Source organism: Zophobas morio, unplaced genomic scaffold, assembly GCF_036711695.1.
Source record: "Zophobas morio isolate AGI-343-1 ecotype UQ-CSIRO unplaced genomic scaffold, CSIRO_AGI_Zmor_V1 ptg000028l, whole genome shotgun sequence".
Lineage (NCBI taxonomy): Eukaryota > Metazoa > Arthropoda > Insecta > Coleoptera > Tenebrionidae > Zophobas > Zophobas morio.
In genome coordinates, this window is record NW_026972133.1 from 3858649 (window position 1) to 3883721 (window position 25073).

At 37.8% G+C, this 25073-nt stretch overlaps 2 protein-coding genes across 3 annotated transcripts in view; one reads left to right on the forward strand and one right to left on the reverse strand.

The window, feature by feature from the left end:
- Positions 1 to 25073, reverse strand: part of LOC135136943 (neuroligin-4, X-linked-like) — a 41917-nt gene that overhangs the window by 8431 nt on the left and 8413 nt on the right. The window lies entirely within an intron of this gene.
- Positions 9050 to 11959, forward strand: LOC135136941 (uncharacterized). 2 transcript variants are annotated; one of them, XR_010281768.1, is made up of 4 exons: positions 9050 to 9577; positions 9631 to 9732; positions 9788 to 10111; positions 10500 to 10580. XR_010281768.1 is itself a non-coding variant. In XM_064066437.1 (4 exons), the coding sequence occupies exons 2-3, from the start codon at positions 9634 to 9636 to the stop codon at positions 11492 to 11494; spliced, it is 711 nt and encodes a 236-aa protein (XP_063922507.1). In that variant the 5' UTR covers positions 9050 to 9577; positions 9631 to 9633; the 3' UTR covers positions 11495 to 11680; positions 11730 to 11959. The 2 variants fall into 2 exon arrangements, 1 of the variants encoding a protein (XP_063922507.1); XM_064066437.1 differs by lacking the exons at positions 9788 to 10111; positions 10500 to 10580 and adding exons at positions 10841 to 11680; positions 11730 to 11959 and having other exon boundaries at positions 9631 to 9690.

Genomic DNA, 25073 nt, shown 5'->3' on the forward strand with positions numbered 1-25073 from the left:
AACGACTTCAAAAAGCCCGCGCTTTCCGAAAAATTCCCTCGTAAGGTTTAATCAAGTTAAATTACGGGAAGCGCGACGATATGAAAACTTAATTTGAATTTAATGCAAAATTGCAGGTGACTAGAGTGTTTAATTAAAGTCTGGAGCATAAAGCGCCGCTTCGCCTCAAAGAAATTAGCGATCTAATAATGCAAATAAGGCCATAATTACCCTCCCCCGAGCGCCGAATTAATTAAAAATTCCCAAGGTAATAAAGGGCGGGTCCTTGCTCGATCACGGAAAAATCTATTATCGCTTTCCGGGTGGTTTCGCGGCCCAACCACAGATGCCACCTCGCATTAAGCTCTCAAGACTCTCACTTTATTGCTCGCACCCGTTTTTGTTTAAGCTGCGGCTTCCGGGTAATTTGAATCGGCCCGGAATCGAATAAAAGAAACTTCGGGTCGAGGCCAATCGCCGAAGTTTGATTAAAGCGGTGAAATATTTCGCGTTCGCCCAAATTGTGACCCGGGGTGATGCATCCATTAAAAATGTCACCCCGTTTTATAAATATCGGGGAATATTCCGGACCGACCGGACTCGGACCCGCTTTAACTATTTAACAAATGGCGCAGTCGGACAAGTCGATTTATTTTAAATAACTCCGAGAGATCATTGGGCTGGGCTAAATTTGAAACACCGTGCGATTGAATATTGATGGGTCGCTGCATATTTAAAGGGCCGTTACGCAATACGCCGGAAAGGGCGGCGAGTGAGAGTCAAAGCCGAAAAAAATTATAAGAAAAAGTGGCGCTCTCGCTGACCCCAAATTAGAACATAAAAAAATATCGAAAATATTCATGTTACGGGCATTGTTGCTGCCAAACGCGGAAGAGTAAATATTTAATGCTTGCCCTCGTTTGCTCCGCAAGGTTTAGCCGTTTGTGACAATTTGAAATAGCAGTTTTGATTATATCTCGGCTCTTTCAGAGCACGGTTTTAAAGTGGCGAGAATTGAAATGACAGAAATAAGAAGTGCCACTTGTATTGTGTTGCCAACACGTAAACTACGAACTTTTAAGGTTAAAGCGCTTCCATACGTTGTGGCGAGAAATGTAAGACCCATTGTTGTAACGGTACGTCGAGAAAATTCTAGGTTTCTCAGTAAATGTTAGTAAAACTCGTCCGCCGGGAATCCCCGACGTGATTGTCGGAACGGTTACAGTCTCATCGCATCCGGACCAAAATTGGACACCGACTGTACATTATCCTTAATGCCCGCCATCGACGTTTCGATCTGGCGGATCGTTTTCATCAGGGCCGAGCTTGTTGGCGGTATAAAAGTACGCGCGGCTTCGATGAGTTATAGCATTTTAATACACTTGACATCGCCGCCACCCCGCCCTGCTATAAGTGTCAAAATTGACGAATGATTTCTAATATAACGTGATTACGGAGGGCCCCAGCGGCGTGCTTCCCTTTTTCTTATTAAATGAGCCACCGCCGGGGGGGCGGTGATTAAGTGGCTCCTCTCGTGGCTTTTGTTTCCGAAGCGTGGACAATAAAAATTCATTCATATTTAGGTGATTTCGGCACGATCCATCATTCTGATGGAGCCGGGGGTGGCGAGTGCGCGGCCCCTCAATTTATTCCATTCTCATGTAAATTTGTTACCTTAATATCTCATAGTTTGGTATATTACAAAGAAAATATTTGCATATCGTTCCACTTTTTACACGGTAGACTGAGCTTTTTCAGATTAAATAAATTAGTTTGTATCGCATCTGCACGGTTAGAGGAGCTTTTGAGCCCGATCTCTTGCTCTTGACACGGCTAAATTTGTACATAGCATTATGATAATTTTTGTAATAAAATCTTGATGCGGTGGCGAGGCCGCGACGACGGAGCTTCGAGATAAATAAGGGTTTTTTTGAGAAATTTAATATGATTACTTTCGACGTTTCGTGCGTCCGCGAAGAATGAATAAGTGAAAGGGAGTTTTTCCATACATCCTGCGAGTTTTCCTCGAAATTACAAAACATTAAGCCGATTTAAAACCGTCCAATCTTCTTAAATTATATTACAGAAACAAGCTTTTCGCGAATTCCTAATCCCACGGTACCGAACTTATGCTGATTTACAAAATGTCGGCGGAATCTCGAAAATTAATGTTGTCAATTTGTCAGACAGGCGGCGGCTTAGTCCTCAAACGAATGCCAGCTACTGATTCTTTAAGGCCGACATTCGTTCAACGAAACACTAATTCCTATGCTCATCATACGCGGAAAACTCCTTAACACTAATAACTGCTCTCGATGTTCCTTTTATGTGCTCGGGGTGTCGGTAGAAAACTCAATCTGCCATTCCGGATAACCTACGGTGCAGTTTTCACTTCTGCAGGCTTTTTCGGCCTGTTACTGATATTAGCCCTGTCTCGAAAGCTAATATCGAGTTCGAGTCCGGCCTACTAATGCCCAACCCTGCCCATAACCACCCCATTTCGCCTCTTACAAGAAATAGAAACGCGCCTAATCACCCTTCAGATAAAAGCAGCCCTCGTAACGAAGAGATCGCGTGTCATAACGTCCGAAGTCGAACGCAATAACTGCATTTCTGCCTCCAGTTAGTGAGTGGCGCAGTCGGTGGGATAAAGTCCACTTCGCCTCGAACTCTGATTTTTGTCCAACTTTTCTCGTGCTTATTCGAATACGGTTTTTGTCTACCCGATTCACAAACAAAATATTCAAGAGTATCTGACGTTAAAGACGTGCCCGTCACTCAGACCGGAACATTCGGAAGCTGCCGCCGACGTTAACCGATCGAGTTAGCGGCGCTTTAACCATTCGTTTCGGTTTTATTAACCGCATTATTTAGTGGTGACGAGCAACCGAATTAAATTGCTCACGTCTCCTGTTTGTGGTGTGCTATTCTGTGGGCATCGGGCGGCGCGAAGCCCGCAACTAAGGCGGTAATTTGGCGAGTGGGATTGTTTCCAGAGGGCACGGTCGAGGTGGAGAAGGAAAAAGTTGTGCTCGGATTGGAGTTTGCGGGAGCGAAATTAAATGCGGAGAGCGGGCTCGGGCACTCAACTTTCAACCGCGTTTTTTACTTCCCGAGCGTATGCAAAGGAAGTATTGTAATCGAGTCCGTCGGCCGACTCTCTACTTTTACGTTTTCTCGATCTTTCATGACCCCTAGAAGACGAAGAAATAGGTCTCCCATTTCCGTCTGTCTGTCCGTCCGTCTGTCCGTCTGTCCGTCTGTTGTCCCGGATTTTTATTAGACAGATAATCTCCGAAAGTACTCGACCGATTGTTGTGAAATTTTGTACTTATATTAAGAATATCATGTAGATGGTAAAACGCTAACCAAAATTTGTCTAATCATCCCCACCACTAATGCGATGACGTCACTTCAAAATTGTACATAGTAAATGGGTTTTCAATTGTATAAAATAACATAGTCCTACACATGTAGTTTACAACTCTGAATCGACTTTTCACCCGAAACGTCCAGATTTTTGGAAAAAAAATCAAAATTATAAAACAACATTTTGAAATTTAATTTTTAATCTGCTAACCAGAATGCTTTGAAATGTTGCAGATGTTTTAAGGCTATAAAGAGCATCATAAATCTTTAGTCAAAAAATATTTGCTTATCCCCTCCAAAAACTTGATGACGTCAGCTCAAAAGTTTGTGGAATAAATCATATCTAAAATGTACAAAATATGATGAGCCTGTACTTGTGATCTATCACTCCATTCATATTTTTTGGATTTGCATATACAGGGTGACTCAAAAAAATTAATGAATGCGTAAATATATTTTATTGATTTAATCAGGAACTACAAAACCGAATGCTCTGAAATCTTGCAGAGTTTTAAGGTCATAAAGAGCATAATAAATGTTTAGTCAAAATATATTTGCTTATCCCCTCCAAAAACTTGATGACGTCAGCTCGAAAGTTTGCCGAATAAATCATATCTAAAATGTACAAAATATGATGAGCCTGTACTTGTCATTTATCACTCCATTCATATTTTTTGGATTTGCATATACAGAGTGACTCAAAAAAATTAATGAATGCGTAAATATATTTTATTGATTTAATCAGGAACTACAAAACGGAATGCTCTGACATCTTGCAGATGTTTTAAGGTTATAAAGGGCATAATAAATGTTTAGTCAAAATATATTTGCTTATCCCCTCCAAAAACTTGATGACGTCAGCTCGAAAATTTGCCGAATAAATCATATCTAAAATGTACAAAATATGGTGAGTCTCTTCTTGTGATTTATCATTCCATTCAAATTTTTTCGATTTGCATATACAGGGTGACTCAAAAAAATTAATGAATGCGTAAATTTATTTTATTGATTTAATCAGGAACTACAAAACCGAATGCTTTGAAATCTTGCAGATGTTTTAAGGTTATAAAGAGCATAATAAATTTTTAGTCAAAATATATTTGGTTATCTTCTACAAAAAACTGATGACGTCAGCTCAAAAGTTTGCCGAATAAATCGTATCTAAAATGTACAAAATATGATGAGTCTGTACTTGTGATTTATCATTCCATTCATATTTTTGGATTTGCATATGCAGGGTGACTCAAAAAAATTAATGAAGACGTGAATTTATTTTATCGATTTAATCAGGAATTACAAAACCGAATGCTTTGAAATCTTGGGAATATTTTAAAGTTATTATAAGCATGGCAAACTTTTGTTCAAAATGTATTTGTTCATCTCTCCTAAAAAAATTGATGACGTCACCCTTAAATTTTGCTGAATAAATCCTATCTAAAATGCAAAAAATATGATGAGTTTGTACTTGTGATTTATCATTCCATTCATATTTTTTAGATTTTCTTAAGAGGTGGTTCAAAAAAATTAATGAAGTCAATTTATTTTATTGATTAAATTAAAGGCAACACTTATTATTAGTATTACACCCCAACCAACCCAATTTGGTAGACACAAAATTTGTTAAAGGAAAAACTCGGTTGAAACATAAGGGTAGCACGCTTATTTACATCGACTTTAACATTACAGACCTGCATTTGTTTTATGCGTTCACTTGATTCCGCGAATGTGAAATAGACATGTTTATAATCAACCAATTGTGAATTTCACCGTCAAGAATTAAAATAAAACCCAATGTTTTATATAATAAGCGGAAGTCGAAGCAATAAAACCGACGGTCGTTTTGTTTACAGTTTCTCTGTTTGGCTCTCACGTATGCTGTTACGCCTGTCATCTTAAACTAAGAATGTTTATACATACACGATTTTCAGTTGCCTCTGATACGTAGGTATACGTGAGTAAATTGTTTCGTTATTTTATTGATTATTACAAATCAATATTCAAACGACCCAATTCATTTTCCCGAAAATTTGAGAATATAACAATTTTATTCTTAGTATTACACTACATCTATCCCAACTGATATACGTGTCCTTGCAAAAATGTTGATGACGTCATCGCAATTTTTTTTTAAATTCCCACTACAAAAATGTAATGAGAAAAAAAACACAATAGGCATGCAGTCGTCAAGTTTCCGACAGCGAGGGAAGTACTGTCTAAACTCTTTAGACCAATTTTTTAGATATGTCAATAATAATTCTCACGGGTTCGTGTCGTTGAGAACATTTTTGTTCTTGGACTTTCGCGGGTAATCTTTGTCTTTTGGTGACGAAAACATAATTACACTAGTATGACCTTGATTCTGTTTTTACTTGGCGTCTTGGAGTTCGTTCTCGCTGTTCGCCGCCGTCGTTTCTGGTACGTGCGGATTCCCTTTGTGGAGCTAGTGGAGATTAAAGTGCATGTATTCTGCTGTTAGCTAACGCGGAGCATCCTTAAAAGGGCGAAATTTCCTCGGCAGATCCGCTGAAAGCGAAATAGTGTTATCTACATCAAGAGAAATAGCGCAGCGTTGCTCTGTACCTCAGAAGTCCATGAATTGTTGAGAAACGGTTGCAACGATAAACCCCATCTGGCACGTGCATCGCGCATTTCCGCCTCCCCTGCCCCGATCGAATAAATTCCTGTCGTTTTCCGGCCTGGCTCCCACATATGAAGTATTACACAAACACATTAACACAAAGCTAATTTTCGACAAAACAAATAACACAGACGAAGCCTCAAAGCAAGTCTGGATCTCTGTGAAGCACAATTTTCGTATCTCGAGGCAGCCGGCTGCGCATCCAGTGTAAATAATTCGTGATAGAACAGCCACTCATCTGATTTGCACCCCGATCTATTAGATTTAACAATTAGTCCGGCATAAAGCTGGACCGAATTTACACGGGTCCTCTCACAATCCCATTATCACATCCGAATATTTATTACATATAAATGATTTCCGCCATTGTCCGCATCGACGCCGATTTAATCCAGGTCACAAGCAGGATAATGCCTCAGACGCAGATTTATCGGATGGTAATTTCGCCGTCCGCAACATTTTCAATTAGTCCAAGGCGGACTAATTCCGAAAATCGACCTGGAGCGGCCGCAATTGAACAATCAAGAAAATAGCTGCTGCAGCATCCTTCCCACCGCCGGACACTTAACTGACCCCGTTCGGATGCGACTGAAAGACTCTTCACGTTTTTATCCGCCGAAGGATAATCTCTTGTTACCCTCATTATTTCAGATTACGCCACTTTCAGGTCACGTCAATTTAAAATTGGATTAGAGCAATAGGCAGCCCGCCGCCGGAAATCCGATATAAAACTAATAGAGGGCCGCACTTCGGGCCATTAACTTGTGCCATTAAAATTTCGGCAGGAAACGGGAGAACGAGCCCCAAATAAAAACAAAAAGACGCGTAACGTTAGACGTGTTGATTTTTCACCAACGCAACTTTATCCACAAATCCGGGGCAAAAGCAAGACCTCGTCACCGTATTGCTGTGCCCAAATACTGGAAATTATATACATGGAAAACAGTTGCCCTGTATTTATCGAAACGAATTCTGGTTTGTAATTATTATTAATTTTCCGTCTGCTCTGTAATGGTGCTATAAATAATCTCGTTCCCGTCGATGATTGTCACTTCGTAAAAAACAATGTACGTATTCATATGTCGGTAATAACAATAATTGATCTTTTCCCCAGCCCGACGACCGCTCGTAACTCAAACACGCGTCGGCCGCCCCTTTATCGGAAAAATCGCGCTTCCAAGTTAATTAACCTGAACAAACATCGAAATGCTCACACTCGCTTACTCAAGACGAATAATGTAAATTGCTGACATTTAATTAACTCCGGCGAGTCAATAAACACAATTCACTCTTGCATTTTTGACAGGGTTTCAGTTTCAGGATCATAATTAATGACATCGGTCTGCTATCGTTAATTACGAGCATGTTTCATCGTGTTTTCGGTTAGTATTTCGAGCAGCATTTTTCGACATTTAACCGAAATTATGATGTACCATTAGGGCTGATGGCGATGGAAAAAACAACAATAATGTTGATCGATTCATCGTGGTTTGTTTGCATCTACACCGCGGAATGAGCGATAAAATCGGAGGCACGTACTGTTTGCGCATCCGAGTGTTTTAAATTTTCACCATCATTAACGTGTTGAGATTTCGACCTAATTCGAGCTCCCGGGAGGAAGTTCTCAGGATCCAAAGTGCAATGTGTCGCATGCAAGTCGCTATTTACCGTGCGGAACGATACTTCTGAGAGTTCCGATTTGTCTGATGGGGTTGTTATTTTCGTTGCATTTTTAATATCGTTCCACGAGAGCTACCTGTATCGGAAAATGCTGATAACTGTAACAAGGTCGTCCTGAAAAGCTAACAACTGCGATTTATTCGAATGCGAGTTCTACTGGAGCGGTAAAACGTACGTTCGAGGTGGTACGTGCTTTTGGCGCAGTCGCGCGGATGCGATCTTAAGTTATTTCTTCGAGGGTTATTTATCCGGGGTCCGTCTTATTTGGCGGCGACATTTTTCGCTAATTTAAAATGTAAACTAAGTTATTAAGCAGCAGGCTGTATGAAGTAATAAGGCATACAGTCCGTGCCTGTAATATTCATGGAGCGGGATGTTGTGCGCAGCTAATACGAGTGGAAGCGCAGCCACTAGAGGCCTCTGCGAGCGTGACTAGGCCCGAAATGGCCCCCTTAGCAGATAACAGCTGCCCCCGATCCTCGTGGGGTGAGACCTTATGAGGCTTCTTCCATGAACTGGACATTGTATATTATACAATCTCCCGTTTTACGACTCTAATTCCGTTTTCATACACTCGCAGCTAAACTGTGCCCATAAAACTGCGCTTTTTCCTCGGTCCTCCAACGGTTATTAACGAACGCGGACTTTCCGAAAGGTGGAACAAGTTCATAAATCAGCAGGTCCTGCGCGTCCTGCATAATTGAGTATTGAATGGTGGAGCCATTCAGGTGGTTCGGCTCCGTGATATCCTTATATGCATAGTTCCAATGTAAGCCACGTAGCGCTGATGTTCACCCGATAGTGTCTAAAGCTGCTTTATGAGGCCGCCGCTCAATTTACGGCCTCCTAGATGCAGAGAGGGCCGTCGAATACGTGAGCGAACTGCGGCCGTTTAGTTTTGCCGTTTTGTCAATGTCGAGATTTTAACTGGCAGGCCCCGCCGCTACCGGGACTCTATTAGTGCTGGAGGGCCACTTCCCTCTAATGCTCTATCTGGGCTCACCTCCTGACGCATTTTTGCCGCGCATTTTACTGCCAGACACAAATTAACCCGGCATAAACCTGTATAGAGCCGTAAAACTTTGTTTTAAACTCGCCGACGTCCTCCGAGGCATAATGCGAAATGTTAAGGTTTACGACAACCGATCAACATCTCGGGAGCGATTCTTACAGCCACTCTCAAACTTGGCCCCGACACGGCGGAACAACGTTCGACTTAATAACGCAAATTAGCGCTCGCTGTATTGCCGCAAGAGAAAGATCTTCCATTCGGGCGGTTGTAAGTATAACCTTTTCACCGACAGTAAGCTACACAAATTTTATAAAGGGTCTAGACGTTTCATGACTCCTAGAATTTCGAAAAGTAGGTCCCCTTTGTAATAGCATACGGTATTTGTGCATAAGAACATTCAGGACTGCCAACTTCGAAAAACAGTTGGCCTGAAGAAATCCCTAAGCCTAGTGTCATTACAAAAAGACGGGAAAGACAAAAGATCATTAATTGCTGTCACTATAGTCTGAACGCGCTTTTTCTATATTCTTCCAGAATGGAATCCATAAAGTGTTCTGTCTGTGACAAACAATTTAATTTTGTTACTTCCAGGAATAGACATTTTAGGGGTTTTCACCGTGATCAAAGTGTTGGTAGGATTTGCAAAACAAAGATTTTTTGTCCAATGTGTGGGGATGAACCAGAGAGAAATCTGAAATCCCATGAAGAACTCAAAACTCATTTTGAAATAAAGCATAATATAACATTAGAGGTAGAAGAATTGATACTAAGTCATGAAGATTTTAAAAATTGGATTTGCGAAGAACGAAGAGATGTTAAATATATTAGTCGAAAGCAAAAGAAAGATGTGCGTTACCCCTATCAGCTGATATATTATAACTGTAACAGAAGCTACAGTGGTACATTGTACATGTAATTTGTTAAGAATATATTGTATTATTGGTCATTTTAGGCTATGAAAGTAAAGCATTTAAGAGATTTCCAAAGGCAGGGGGTAGCAAGAAAATCTGTGGTACTTGTCCATCAAGAATCACTGCAAAAATTTTTGATGAAGGTATGTTATCTATGTGCTCACTTTACTGTATATTAATTGCATCAATTGTTTATAGGAACAGTGAAAATTAAATATATAAAAACACATGTAGGACATGAAGATGAGCTGAGATATGAAGGGTTGACAAAAAATGAAAAACAAGAAATTGATTCAAAATTGAAGAATGAAGTATGTAAAAAGAGAATATTAGAAGATGCTCGGACCATTAAAGGGAATAAATTGGAAAGACTACACTTATTAACAAAAATGGATTTGAGAAACATGAGTCGAAGTTTATCAAAAACTAGAAATGCTGATGATATGGCTGCAACGACAATAAAGGTTTTGCATGAATGGAATCAAAGTGGCCAAAATTATGGATTTTTATTTAAACAAATTGGTAAGGTATATGATTATTATTTTGGTAGCATGTGGTTTTTTACAATTAGGTAAAATTTTTGTTTAAAATCTGTGAATTAAGAGAAATATTCATGCATGTAGATTGTGGTTGGTGGTGTTGGTTGTTTAGCACATGCTTAGCTTGGCTTGTAGGGGAAAGGCATTCCATTCTTAGAGATGAAGATTTTGCAGTGGGCTTTATGAACCAGGTGATGGAATCTAAATTAAACAATTCACAAATATTATTTGTATGGATGGGACGCACAACACAAATATTAGAGGACGGGAGTTAACAACAGTTTTAGTTAAAGATGATAGGGGTGTTGGTTTTCCCGTTGCATTTTTAGTGTCTAGTAGAAAAGATCAGTTAATTTTTGAAATTTTTTTAGATGCTTTAAAGAAAAAAGTTGGTGAAAAATTATGTCCCACCTATTTTATGACAGATGATGACCCAAAATATTATAATGCATGGATAAACGATATGGAAACAAAACCAAGACATTTATTGTGTAGTTGGCATATTATTATTATTATAAAAAATTGGAACATTCAAGGCAAAGCAAAATTAAAAAATACAGAATTGAAGAAAAATATGAAGACCGATATGGGAAAAATTTTAAAGGAAACAAATGAAGATAAATTTAAAGAGCTATACAACAGTTATTTTCAGATACTTTTTGAAGCGGGGGAAATTAATTTTTTGAATTATTTAAAAAAACATTATTTTCAGAATATGGAACGTATTAAAATGTGGGCTCACTGTTACAGACTAAATGCTGGGATCAATACAAATATGGCAATTGAAAGTCTGAACAAATTTATTAAATATGATGAGTTGAATAAGAAGAGAAATAATACAATAGAGAAGTTATTGGATATGTTAGACAGAGTAGTGGAAGACAAGGAATGGAACAGAATAATAGAAACAGAAAGACCTTCTACAGAAACGTATCAAAGCAGAATTGTAAGAGACAGACATAGAAAAGCAGAAAATTTACAAAATATGGTGGAGGAAGTTGGTTTTGGAGAGTTTTCAGTAAGATCTAATTCCAATAAGATTTATAAGGTTGTGTATGGAGACAGAGTGTGTAGAAATGATTGTAGGCTCATGTATTGTGTAGTTTGCCAAATCTGTTTGCATCATTACAAATGCCAGTGTCCTGAGTTTATGATAAAAAATAATTTATGCAAGCACATGCATATGGTTGCTTTGTTTGAAAGGGAACGGTATGAATGTGGGTTAGGGCAGACTAAAGACACTTTTACAGATCTAGAAGAACATAATTATTGCAAGAGAGTATTAATGGAAACAGAAAATAAACACAATTATTGTGATATGCAGAAAAATGAAGAAGTAAAAATGTTAATAGAAAATAATCAGTAAACACCGTTGCCATTGGATGATGAAACTTTTCGAAAATTAAAGCAGGAGTCACTTAATAATACTTTGAATGCACTTAACATAGATGATTTTAAAGAACTTATGAGCAATATCGATGGATGGTTAAGAAAAAAAAACGAGAAGAATTTAACAAAGAAAAGAGTGCAAGAGACGCAGCAATATTATCCCGTAAGTGAACAAATATGAAGCAACATTATTATGAACTGATTGGTTACAGAAAAACTAGAGAAATGAGTGGATTTTTGTGACATGGGTTATTAATAGGTCCTCATAGAATCACCTTTATAAATAATAGGATGAGAATTTTATTTCTACAATTTAGTAATTATAATTTTTATTACTGCTACTATTACTATGTATTTTTCTGTTAGGTAAAGATGAATTCTGTTGTTGTATTTTTTGTTGATTCAGATTATTTCTATAAAGCAAATACAATTTTTTTACAAATACATTTTTATTTTATGCGTTTTTTGTATGTTACGCTTGATTGAAATAGCACATTAATTAATAAAAAAACTAAAGTTGTATTATTAAAGTTTCATTATGTTGGGTAAAAGACACAACAATCATATACAATTATAATCACATACTTAAGTTGGTTATTCAATGCAAGTAGGTATGTCTGGAGGAAAGCATGATTATACAGTTTTTGGTGTGGCCCAAAGTACATTAATATTAAATTTTAAGGCAGGTTATAACACAAACGATGATCAACTTATTATGAATTATATTTATCATTTCGATACAAATTCTGTTGTGATAACTGGGGGTTAATCCTTTTGGTAATTCGATGAGATTACATATATTTCAATTTGCCACATTTTTTAAATGACAAGTGTAAACACCTACGTTTGAATTTACCGGGTTTTTCAGTGACAGCTCAGGCATGCGGATACATACAGGTTCTTCGGCACAAATACCGTATGCTCTTTGTAATATGCCTGGTGTCGGCTGGCTGGAGGAATGGAAAAATGTTTGCCTAAACGAGGACGAGTTGTAGCAAGGTGACTATAGAGTATGTTATGAACGCAATTTTTCCGTATGCGAGATACTAACAAGTTCTAAGAAAATTTGGGAGGCGGCGTCGTGATAACGCCCCTTTGTGACGATGCTTTATAGGGACTGTTTCTTGTTTTCGGCGCTCCTTTTTTCTCGGAACCAGATCGGCCTGTCTCTAAATCACAAAATCTTGTTTAATTGTTTGGCATTCTCCCCGACTCCTCGCGCCCTCCCAGTGATTAAAAGCATTTAAGTCGAAAATGGAGGCCAATTTAAAAGGTCTGTGACTTCTCGCCCGAAAAAATCGTTCCACGAACAAAAACGTTTTGATCAATAGCTTATTTCCCCCTGCATTGGTAGACTTAGCAATTCGATTACTGTAAATGTACAGACGAAATAAATCAAGTGTGCCTAAACAACACGGCTGTCTTTGTTTCGCACTGTTCGCCACCAGTGTTGTATCGACAGAATGACACCCTGCATAATCGACGCCATTTTTTTTCCATTCAACAACAAGCAAACACCAAATTACCACTCGAAACGTAATCGGGGAGCGGCGGCTGTGATTATGACGTTAAGCGGCCAACTCGGGCCGATATTCAAAGTTCGATTAAACCTAAAGAGAGGCGTTAAAGATTTAGACGTTCGAACTAAAATCGAAAGGCGATCCCACCGACTGCGCCAATTGTGGAAACAGTAGTTGTGATTTTAATACGTGTAGACGCGAAAAAAAGCCAACTATTAAAGAATGCATCTACGTGGTGGCCGTAAAACCGCGTCGCGATCACCATAAACCCCCCGCGATAAAATTTTATCTGATTTGTTTCCTCGTCCGGTCCATATAATATTGAAAGTGTTTGTTGTGTGTTATCGAGCGGGCAATAAACGAACGACACTCATAGACAAATAAAAAATCTGGGATTTTCCCTAAGCACCGCGGCCAAGTTTACACCACGATGTGACCCGCCAAGTAAACAGCAAATTCACCTGGGACGGTCAAACCTAAACTAACCCTCCCGGCCTGTCACTAAAATACACGATCACTTAGCGAGATTGCCTCATCCGGAATGAAGAAAACTTGCGATTTCGGATTCCTGTTCGAAGTGATTAGACCGAAGGGCAACAAATCTCGGAGAGAGATGGTAGAGAAGAGGGTGTAAAGCATCATAACGCGTCTATAAGAAACGAATAAGTTTCGGCGTGGATTGATGACACGGAAAAGAACAACAACAGTTCGACGGGGAAGCTATTAGGATATGGTTCCATTTGGAGATAACAAGGGATTGATGGATTCGGAGCGATGCATTCGTCCGTTCGACGAATCGAACGAACGACTGCATCGGATACTTCGTTGATGAAGTCGCGAGGTGCTGCTGATAATAAAGGGGCGGCGCCGGCCCACGCCCCGTCCCCGCGGTTGTTATACAAGACATCTTATTTATTTTCAGAGCAAGTCTTGAAAGCCTATTTAAACTTTAAATAATTAATGTAGACTTTGCGAGTTGGCTCATGTTCTTTACACACAACGTTCTCTTTGGGATCCCTTCGGTGTTACCGCATTTGATTAGCTTCTAAACACCCTCCCACCGGCAGGGAGCAATTACAGGTTTTGCAAACCAAGTGCTCCTTTCGGTCGATGTCCGAACTTCCAAAGTAGAAAAAACTTTCTCGAGCGGATTTAATCATCCCAACGGTGACCCCGAGGATTTTAAAGCAAACCGTCCGAAATCTCCTTCTTCGTTCTTTAAATTATAAATCAAAGAAACGATCGCCTCACGAACTGCGAAAGCTCGACAGAGACCGAGGCTTATTTTTCGCGATATTACACGAATCTCGACTTTGTCTTTCAAATTAGTCGCGTCTTTAATTAGTATTTCGTTATACGGGGACCGATATGCAAATACGACACTGTTTGAGTTCCAAAATAAACAAAAACGACAATTTCCCCGGGAAAAAATCACGTCGCAGTCAATTAAATTGATTTCGTCAATTTTAATTAATTCCCGTTTGATTAAATTTTTAATACGACCCGAATTTTCCGCCGGATAATACAATTAAGTATATATTTAATTCGAAGATGCAAATTCTGGATTACATCAGGCCCCCGGAAGACCTCTTTATTTCTGTTGTTTGCTTCTTCATCTTGGAAACTTTTATTCTTTGATTAATCCGCGAGGGATTTTTACGTTTTGATGAATATTCAGCGCGACCGAGGCCCAACTTCCATAATCGTAATTAACAATTAAAATACCGACCGTAGACGGCGATTAACATCGTCACTAGTTTCTTGCTTTGGGCGGCTAACGAGGACTTTTCCTGAAATACCATTTCTTTGAAGTTGGCATTCTTTTGATCCGGCATCCATTATGGATCGGGCCGTGTTTATGTCATTTATGCAAAACACACTACAGACGAAGAATAACAAGTTCCGTTTGTGCTTAACTAGATTTGTTTATGTGGATCGCCGCCGAGGGCATTCTCGGAAAAATATTACCGACGAAGTACACGACAGCAAAAATAAACATCTGCTTTGCATCCAAAAATAATCACAAAAATCACCACTAAATGCCGATACTGTAGAAATAGCAATCATATAATAATCATTATTATTATTGAAAGTTGGTAACATACTTGGCCGAATTACAAGCCCTTTAGCACTTTCAGCTATCGCTGCATGGATATTACAAATGAAAGACCCCAAAACATTGAAGTTTTGGTCAAACCGGAGAACCTCAACTGCGATCCAGGTCGGGCGTTCACTAATCCGACACCTTAACACCGGTCCGCGGTCATCTTCGCTCCTTGGATATGGTGTTAATAGTAACATTTTAGAGGTATACAAATCTAGCAAGATATAACCTTGGACCGGAGTTAATGATCAGCGTGTCGTACACAAGTACAGAAAAATAAATCTCGGTGTCGCTGATGAAATAACAGCCTCAACACGTCTAACTTTTTTTGGAGACATGTTTTCCATCAAATAATACTTGTATTTATAGTGAAAGCTCTCGAGGGTCCGCTTTTTTCCGATATTGATTGGCTTTTTTCGTGAAACATTAATTCCGAGTGAATCAATCATGGAAATACACCCCCGGCGACAAATAATAACAGGTTTGGTACAAACAGGACGAAATATAGTTTTACGCTTGCATTATTATTTTACCTCCTGTGGAATGATTTATGATTTTTATGTGCGAAGGAGAGCACCTAGCAAACATCGGCCGCGTCAGTTCATTGTTTCGTTTAAAAAGAAAATTGCTCGTTTGAATGTAAAGTCTTTATTCTGGCGGTTTCACCGAATGGAACAATGCCGAACAACGCAAATCCAGTAAACATTTTTTGTCGGTGCCGAAGACGTAACCCGAGCGCTGGATTTTAAAAACAACAATGCCCCCCGGCCTTTATATTCTCGAACATTTTACAAATTGTGTAAAGTATAACTTCTGGCAGGTTTCATTAAAAAAAACTGCGAAGATGAGTCTGGCGCCGCATCAACGGGTAGGCAGCGACCTTCGGGTCAGCTGAGCTTCCTGGCATAGCTCTCGTTCCGAAGCGTCCGCACTAATTAGGAAGTATGCAGCAGGAAAAACTTTCCTGCGAAAAATATCTTCGTCAGGTCGGACGCCTCGGATAAGATAGCGGAGGGCAAGCCGTTCGATCCACCGCTCGCCCCATCAACTGGTAGTTGACTCTCGGCTGCACGCCCTCCCGCCTACCACGAAAACATTTTTCAACCCGTAATGAGAAAAAATGACGCCGCGCGAAACCTCGTCGACTTTTCGAGAGATCGATCTAAAAATACGTTCGAAAACAAAACCTGCCGGGGTTTCTCGGAGTTCATTGGCTCGCTCAGGTATGCGTTCGGCTCCCTCTATCATCAGTCCTTATTTTAATTCGTGCCTGATAAATGGAAATAAATACGCCGCCCGCGTAACGTGCCACCGCCAATTAATCAAATTAAATAAAAATCGACCGGTTCGCCGGTAACGAATCGTCGCGGTCGACCCAAAAACCGAATTGTCGTTTACCGGATTTTGCTTTATGATTTTCATAGTCTTGGGATTAAGATAAATGGCTCGCAGTGACAGTTCCGTTTTATTTTCGGACCGGCGCGTGTCACGTGGACGGTGGCGGCGGCGGGAGAGGTGCGGCCAGGAATTTTCTCACGAGGGGGGGTAGGCGGACGAGGTGCGTCGTGCGAATTAAACTTGTTTCGGCGGCTTTAGAGTTGGCGGATCTAAAATTCAAGGGACGGAATTAGAGGTGTCACTCGAGCATTGTTTTCATTCCGGTGGACGCTTTCCGAGCGCCTGGTGGCCGCAAGGCGGCGGCGGAGAGCCACTTTTTGCAAAACGCCTCGGGCTGGACGGACAGTCTCCACCATCAAGCGGGAACATAACCTCATTACGTCGAGATATATATGCATATATGTCGATTTTGTATAGCTTAGCCTGTAGTATCTCCCTCCTTGGAAAACAGGTTATGGGTGCAGTTGCTGGTTGATATGCTTTTTAGCCAAAATTTTGATTGTTTTTTCCAAAAATCTGGATGCATAGGGTGAAAACTCAACACGGATTGGTCCAGTAGTTTCGGAGATTATGTGTCAAGTGCAGAGCTGTTCAAAGTACTCAAAAAAAGTACTTGAAGTACCAAGTACAAAGTACTACTTGAAATAGTGTTCAAGTAAAGTACCAAGTACTTACTTTCAGCAAGAGTATTTCAAGTATCAAGTACTTTTCAGATGTACTTGAAGTACAAGCCAAGTACATTACTTCAAGTACTTACGAATACTTGAAGTACTGGAGGTATACTTCAAGTACTTACAAATACTTGAAGTACTGAAAATGCTTCAAGTACTTTCTAATTACATATTTGAAATACTGTAGAATTAGATAACTTTTCCTGTTTTTTTAAAAAAGCTTAATATATTTTAGAACTGAATTTTTTAATACTCAGAATTTAAGTATACAATAATACATATTTCGCCACATAAAAAATTACATAAGCATCAACTTAAATGCAGAATGGTAGCTCACTTATTAATAATACTATGTTATTTATAAACAATATTCTTTTGAAATACTTTTACATCTTTCTGTTGACACAATGCCTTCGACAAAATTAACGTCTATTTCTAATTTAAAATTTAAAATAAAATACATGACGGCGTTGTCTATGTATGCTTGCTATTAATTTATAACAAAAACATCGGCGCTGTATGGTATTTTCTCAGGCTTCTGTTGCCTTTTTTAAATATTTTGAATTTTGGTTCACCACCAAAACGTTCTGATTTTTTAATAAAGTTGTGTTAAAAATATATGAATTTTATGAACTGGTTCCGTGTTTAAGTTTGTGTGTAGTTTACAGCACCCTTAATCATTACCCATTGTGAAAGTGCACAGGGCCGGATTTGTGAAACTGAAATTTTTCAGAAAAAAATTTTAAGAGCAGTGCGATACATATACATGCTCGTGACATAAAAATGTTTAAGACACTATGTTGCATTTTCAAAAAAAACTATAAACAGCGAAAACTATAACTCTTGAAAAATATCAAGGTGATCAAAGTAATTAGTCGTTTTTTACTTTTGCGTTTACCAAAAATGCTGAGAATTTTCTTGGAATGAATGCTCCATATTCCTGAATATATCTGTCTACCACTTACGTATTTACTACTCTAAAAATTATTAAATTAACCTAAATACTACAGTGACTAAATAGTAAACACTAATCACTACAATGTTTGTCTAACCAAGTATGTAACTTTACACTGACAAATCACAAAAAATAGGTTCGTAATGCTGTTCCGTCCATTTATACAAAATTTTGTTCCTCTAATGCCACAATACTTTCAGAATTTTCCTTTACATTTTCGATTGGCTTATTTTTTATTTTTACCTGAAAACCCAAAGAACATGACATTAGTAACTGATAACTACAATGACTTCAGGGAATGCCTAACAACGGCTTTTGCGAAAATTCAGGTAAATATGTACTAAATTTATTATTGTTAAAATATTTCGTAGGGGTGTATTTATCTAGGCAATTATACTAACTAATCGCGAATTTCATTAACTTTGTATTTTTTTTATAATGTGAATATGTATTTTGTTCCATTTACAGAAGCGGCCACTGACCCTTTTGGGTATCTTTACCTGATATTGTAAATACAAATGTAAATTCAGTACTTCTGTAACCGTCCTGTATTTAAACATCGAATCCGAACGCTGTCTATTATTTCGCACACAACAAAACAAAGGTCCTTCGAGCAATATCAAAGTACAATTCTGTACTCATCAAAACCATACAATCATGGTCGTATCAACTGGATTACAAAAAACATTGGTACTACGAGCCGAGTTTCACAAAACATATTTCATTTTGAACAATATTGGGTTTATGTAATAAGCGATGCAATGTAATACGTAAAGTTGTTGTACGGTAATAAATAAAATCCGCACAGGAAAGACAAATGACACTAATTAGTGTGACTTTTAAAATCATTGTTTTTCTGCATTACGTCTTTTTAAATTGTTGGTGTTCAAATAATTCATACAATTTAACAGATTATTTGAAACTGTAATGTGAGAAAATATAAGTAGTAATAACAAACTAAGTTTATATGGCTGAGCCATGCATAAACAAAAAAAGAAAATTTGGTAAAAACGAGTGTCTAACATGATAAAGAAAATTAAACTCCAAAATATTTAACATAAAATTGTGTTTAAATTCTACGAGGAAGAGGCGAATATGAAAGTCTGTACCTGCCATCAGCTATTGCTATTATAATAAAAGGGATAATCCCCTGCCGAGTTCTCCGCCCTGACCAGGCTTCTTACTGACAAATACACGGCGGTGTTAAGAAACTAATGAAAGAATAAATATGTTTTTGAACGAGTACTGAATCATTTCTCAAATATTTTCAAATCTGACCTTGCACTTTAACAGGTACGTCAACAAACCCGATTCCCTTTGGGGTACCGGGAAGGTACTGAAAAACTACCCGCAAAGTTAAGTTCCAGACCAAAATACAAAAAAGACAGAATTCATATATTCACAACTTTACATCGCTGAAAATTTTACACAGATCTCCGACCCTTCTTCTGTCGTCATCCACTCTCAAATGACATATTTATGACATTAATTTTTTTATCTACCTATCTATCGGCATTATGCAAGTACCTATGAAATGTACGTCATATTGTGGATAAGATATCCACAATCACAGATCAAAATATAACCTCACAGGAAACAAACACGATTTTACTATAAAAATACATCTAATCAAATAATTGAATTAATAACTTCAAGTATTTAACAGACCCTATTTTGAGATGTGAAAATTTCGTAAAATAGAGGCTAAAGTATTTGAAATTTCCACTTTCATACTTCAAGTAATTCAAGAATATTTAAAATACTGAGTGAAGTACTTGGAGTAAAGTACTTGGCAAAATCAAGTACTAAACTCAAGTACATTTTAGAAATACTCCAAGTACCAAGTACCAAGTACCTAAATATAAAAGTACTTCAAGTAAAGTACTTAAAGTACTTAAAGTACTTGAAGTATTACTTCAAGTACTTTTACTTGAAGTACTGAACAGCTCTGGTCAAGTAAAAAATTCAGACGACAGACAGACAGACAGACAGACAGACAGACAGGCGGAAACGGGAGACCACTTTTTAGTACTATAGAGCTCATGCACTGTCTAAAAAACGTTATAGCTTAAGCTCGGGAAGTAAAACCAGGTCGTGTTATAAATCCTCGCGTGTCTACCGAATCCGATAGGCGATAATCGCGTTATTGAACTGTGCCCAGCAAGCATACACTCCTAGCACTATCTCCTCTCGAAAGCATCACGTAAGTCGCCGTTTAATTTCCATCCACGCCCGCAAGATCTCGTTTAATTTATCGAGGATCCGTCTCCTCAACTGGCAATCGTCGAATTCAATTTGGTCTTTTCAGTTCTCAGTTATCTCTCGGTGTCGCGTGCGTGCCGAAGCCGAAACGTCCTTGTAAAAATTAAAGCGGCCGCAGAACGAAAGACCTGGCACTTTTGCGTCCGCCCTTAGAGTCGTTAAGTGATTCTCCCTGTAATTAAAATCCTCTCGTATTTCGAAACGTCGGCTATTGATTCTCGCGCCGACGAATAAAAAAGAATCCAAATTTACACAATCACCCGACAGAAATTTCCACCTTGAGAGACACTACAGAGAGTCCGTTTCCGATTCGCTTGATTCATGCAAATCGGTACGCGGCACACGTCCACAAAAATTAAGCCGCCTCTCGCTGCCTGCAAATTATCGTTTTAAGTTTCGCGGATGGATGGGGATTATGTTCAATATTTTATTTGGTGTCACGAGGTTAAATGGTGACGGATTGCGTAATCTGAAGGGACGGTTTTTTGTTGCACGCAAGGGGGGAGATTTTTTGCCGGGGTGATTAAAATTAAATGATCTAATTTGGCGCTTTTGGAATGATTAACTGGACGCGTATGGAAAGTTGCGAAAACTGACGATAAAACGCGTGAATTATGGTGCGGAGCCGTAACGACCTAAATAATTGTTAGATTATTAGCGCCGGACATTATTTCGCGCACTGAGCCCCGACGGTAATGTTCTTCCTACTAATTAGAAATTACGCTGGCTCAGCGGCGTCAAGTTTCGCCGACTCAGCGGTGTCAAATGTCGCCGTCTCAGCGGTGTCAATTGTCGCCGGCTCAGCTATCACAATCCGATGATTGACTTATCCGATGACCTCGTTCCCTTTTTGTTCTTGTCGGCCCATAGCCGCCCATTTCTAATTCAGCCTCTCTGCATCTTTCATGCCTGCAGTCCTGCTTTATTCATAAGTAACAATGGCCATCGCACGGACCATTTTCCAGTTACATGTGTTAAAATAATTAACTCGACGCCGGCTTTGTGAGCTCACAACATGTCGGCTTTCAGTACATAACACCCGCTGCACTGTTGTTGGGTTAATTGTTTTCATCGTAGTTTTTCGCGTACGAAGTTGTTATTATGTGACAAACTAAACTAGACACAAAGCATCATTGTTCGGTACTTGTTCCGAAACGGACGTTCCGGTCGATATCGCCGGCGTGACGTAAACAAGCCTTCAAAAGCGAAGAATCATCCCTCTAGTAATTACGAGTAAATAAGGCGTGATGTCCATTACGCGTTGTGGCGAAATCGGCGGGTGAACCGACGAGTTTCGCTTTCGGTAATTTTTGTTCAAGTAGACAGCGACGTAGTTTATCGGCGTCGAGATCGCCGTTCTAACGAGAATTGTAAGTTGGAGAGAAGGAACGTGAAACGCCACCACAGACAAGCTTTCCGAGATACGAGAATGTTTTATAAACGTGAAACATTCGGCCGGCCGCCGATACAATTCCACCTTTATTAGAAAGCCAAAGGCGTCCCACGAGGGGCGTTATTTCTTAGATTGCGCCCACTACTCGACCTGAAGCTGACCCGTTCGCAGACGGCCGACGACGGAGGATCCGTCAGGCTTAACCTTGTTTACTGGTTAAAGCTCGTCTCTGACACGTTATGCTAAAGCTGATCGAGCTTTTCACTTATTTTGTCCGACGACAGGCCTGTTTGCGAACTTATTACATACGACCGATTCCTCCGGTGTTTACGTGCGATTATTGACGACGACAGAGTTTGGATTTAGACGAAGAGGCAAGCAAAAATTTAATTCCGTTTAATTAAGTGGCTTTGTATTACCGCAAACCGAATTCAGACCCTCACCTAGTTACTAATTGGGAAGATGGTTGTCTAAGGCAGCAGCCCTGCTTCTGCCATAGTTACGAGATGATTAAACGCCTTAAGGGCGATACACATTGCACTGGCCTTTTAACGCTTCGCGGATTCACGAGCCCATTATTCCTGCCGGTTTTGCTTAATTTAAGTACGTTGCGAAACCAATAAAAGTGAACTTTTTGGCCGCATGTTTATTTGAAAAGTCAGCTTTTTCAAACAAATGTAACACTATATTTCAGTTTGTTTTCAGTGCATTTCAACGTACTGGGATATGTTTTGGGAACACATTCTGGGCGCCTCGTTTTGTCCACTATAAATAAATCACAATTAATTATCAATTTAATTGGCTGAATAAATAAACTATCGCTCAACGGGTATTTATAATTGTCGGGTCGTGTATATTTTAGCAAAATTCAGAGTTTATTTTCATGAGGTACTCTAGAGTTTCTAGGTTCAGACCCACCGATAAAATTAAAAATGGAAATAAAGTCTGTAAATAGGAACATTCACCTCGATAACTTCGCTTCGCGTTACTTCTGGAAGTATAGTTTTTGCAACTTTATTTTTTTTTTATTTTTCAGTTTTTCCAATTACAATTTTACATTTTTCGAGTTTTCAGTGTCTCAGTTTTTCATTTTTCAATTTTTCAAATTTTCGGGTCGTCAGATTTTCAAGTTCTTGATTTTTATTTTTCAATTCCCCAATCTTTTTAATTTTCATTTTCTCGATTTTGTCACAATTTTTCATTTCTTCATTTCCTTTATTTTTTCAATTATTTTATTTATTTTGATTTTCTAGTTTTTCGTTTATTCAATTTTTCAAAGTTTCAATCTCTGATTTTTTAATTCTTCGAATTTCCAATTTTAATATTTTTCACTTATCGGATTTTTCGATTTCTTTAATTTGCAATATTTTTTTGATTTTAGAATAGATATTGCGTGTTTTCTATTTTGCACTTTTTCGATGTTTAGTTTCTCAGTTTTTAATTTTTCCATTTTTGAATTTTTCAAAGTTTTCATGTTTTACCCGTTTCGTTTTTTATTTTCGATTTTTAGATTTTACAAATTGAAAAATAGAGCAACTAAAAATCGAAACACTAAAAAATAGGAAAAATTTGAAAAATCGAAAAATAGGAAAATCGGAAAATTGCAAATCTAACCATTGAAGAAACGAAAAATTTAAACATGGAAAAACAAAGAATCGACAAATAAAAAAATCAAAAAAATTATAAACTGAAAAATTTTTAAGAAAAAACGAACTGAATCGAAACATTGGAAAACCCAAAAACTCTAAAACCGAAAAATTTTAAAAATCGACAAAATTGTGAAGTGGAAAAACTGCAAGATCGAAAAATTGAAAGATTATAATCGAAAAATTGAAAATTGGAATTGATGAAAAAGTTTTAATATCTAACAACTAAAAATTGGAAAAATTCTATAATCCTAAAAAACAGAAAGGTGAACTTTTTTTTTATTATTATTTATCAGTAGGTATGTATGTAAACTGAGAACTAGCAAAAATATAAATCAAAAATTGGTGCATCAAAAAATTGAAAAAGCAAAAACTGAAAAATATAAAATTGAAAAACCGACAATTTAAAAAATTTGAAGTTGAAAAACCGAAAAATTGAAAACCAAAAAATTGAAAAACGTAAAGAAATTAAAAAACCGAAACCAAACATTGAAAAACCAAAAACTGAAAAATTCAGAAGTTGAAAAACTGATCAACTGCGAATTGAGAAATCGAAATAGGTCTCAAAATCGGAATTACGAAAAGTTAAAAATTGAAAAACTGAAAAATTTTAAATAAAAAAAAATCGAAAAATTGAAAAATCGAGAAACCGAAACATTGAAATTTCGACAAATCGAGAAAAATAAAAATTGAAAAATCGAAACATCAAAAATTTTTAAAAATGAAAAAAAGCCACAAGTGGAAAAGTCAAAAGATAAAGAAATCTCAACATTAAAAAACTGAAAAATCTAAAATTTAAAAATTCTATACATTCGAAATCGAAATTTAAGAAATCGGAAAATCGAAAATAGAAAAATTGGAAAATGGAAAAGAAAATAAAAAATCCAAAAATTGATAAATCCCAACAATGAAATAACGAAGAACTGAAAAATCAAAAACCCGAAAATCGCAAAATCGAAAAACTGGAGAATTGAAATGCTGAAAAATTGAAACCTTGAGTCGTCAAGAAATTGAGAAGCGGGAAAACCAAAAATTAAATAACCGAGAAAATGAGAAATCGAAAAACTGAACAATTGGAAACGTGAAAAATTGAAAAATCGGAAAATGAAGAAATCCAGAAACCGCAAATTTCAAGAATCGAGAAATTCAAAAATCGGGAAATTGAAAACTCGAAAAATTGAATCAAAACCTGAAAAACTTCCAAACTGAAATATCGAAATCAATTCTGCAGTTTTTAGTTTCCAGTTATCGGATTTCCGATTTTTTTCATTTTCAATATTTTGATTTTGCATTCATATTAAGTTTTTTCGATTTTGTACGTTTTCGATTGAAATTAAAAAATTTTTAAATTAGTTATTTAAAATGAAAATGAGAAAAATTACAAATCTAAAATTGAAAAAACGAAACATTTGAAAATTTAAGATTGAAAAATTGACTAATTGATAAATGAAAAATCGATTACTTAATTGAAAAAAATCTAAACATAGAAAAATTGGAAAATTGAAAAGCCAAAAAGTCGAGAAATAGAAAAATTGGGAAATCGAAACAGGTCAAAATCGAAAATTCGAAAAGTTAAAAATTGAAAAATCGAGAAATTGAGAAGTCGA

Bases quoted from the DNA above. Each gene is read 5' to 3' on its own strand.
- LOC135136941 (XM_064066437.1), top strand. From the start codon at position 9,634: ATGAAAGTAAAGCATTTAAGAGATTTCCAAAGGCAGGGGGTAGCAAGA. The intron at 9,691-10,840 runs GTACTTGTCCAT...CATTATTTTCAG, and splicing joins GGGTAGCAAGAAAATCTGTG to AATATGGAACGTATTAAAAT.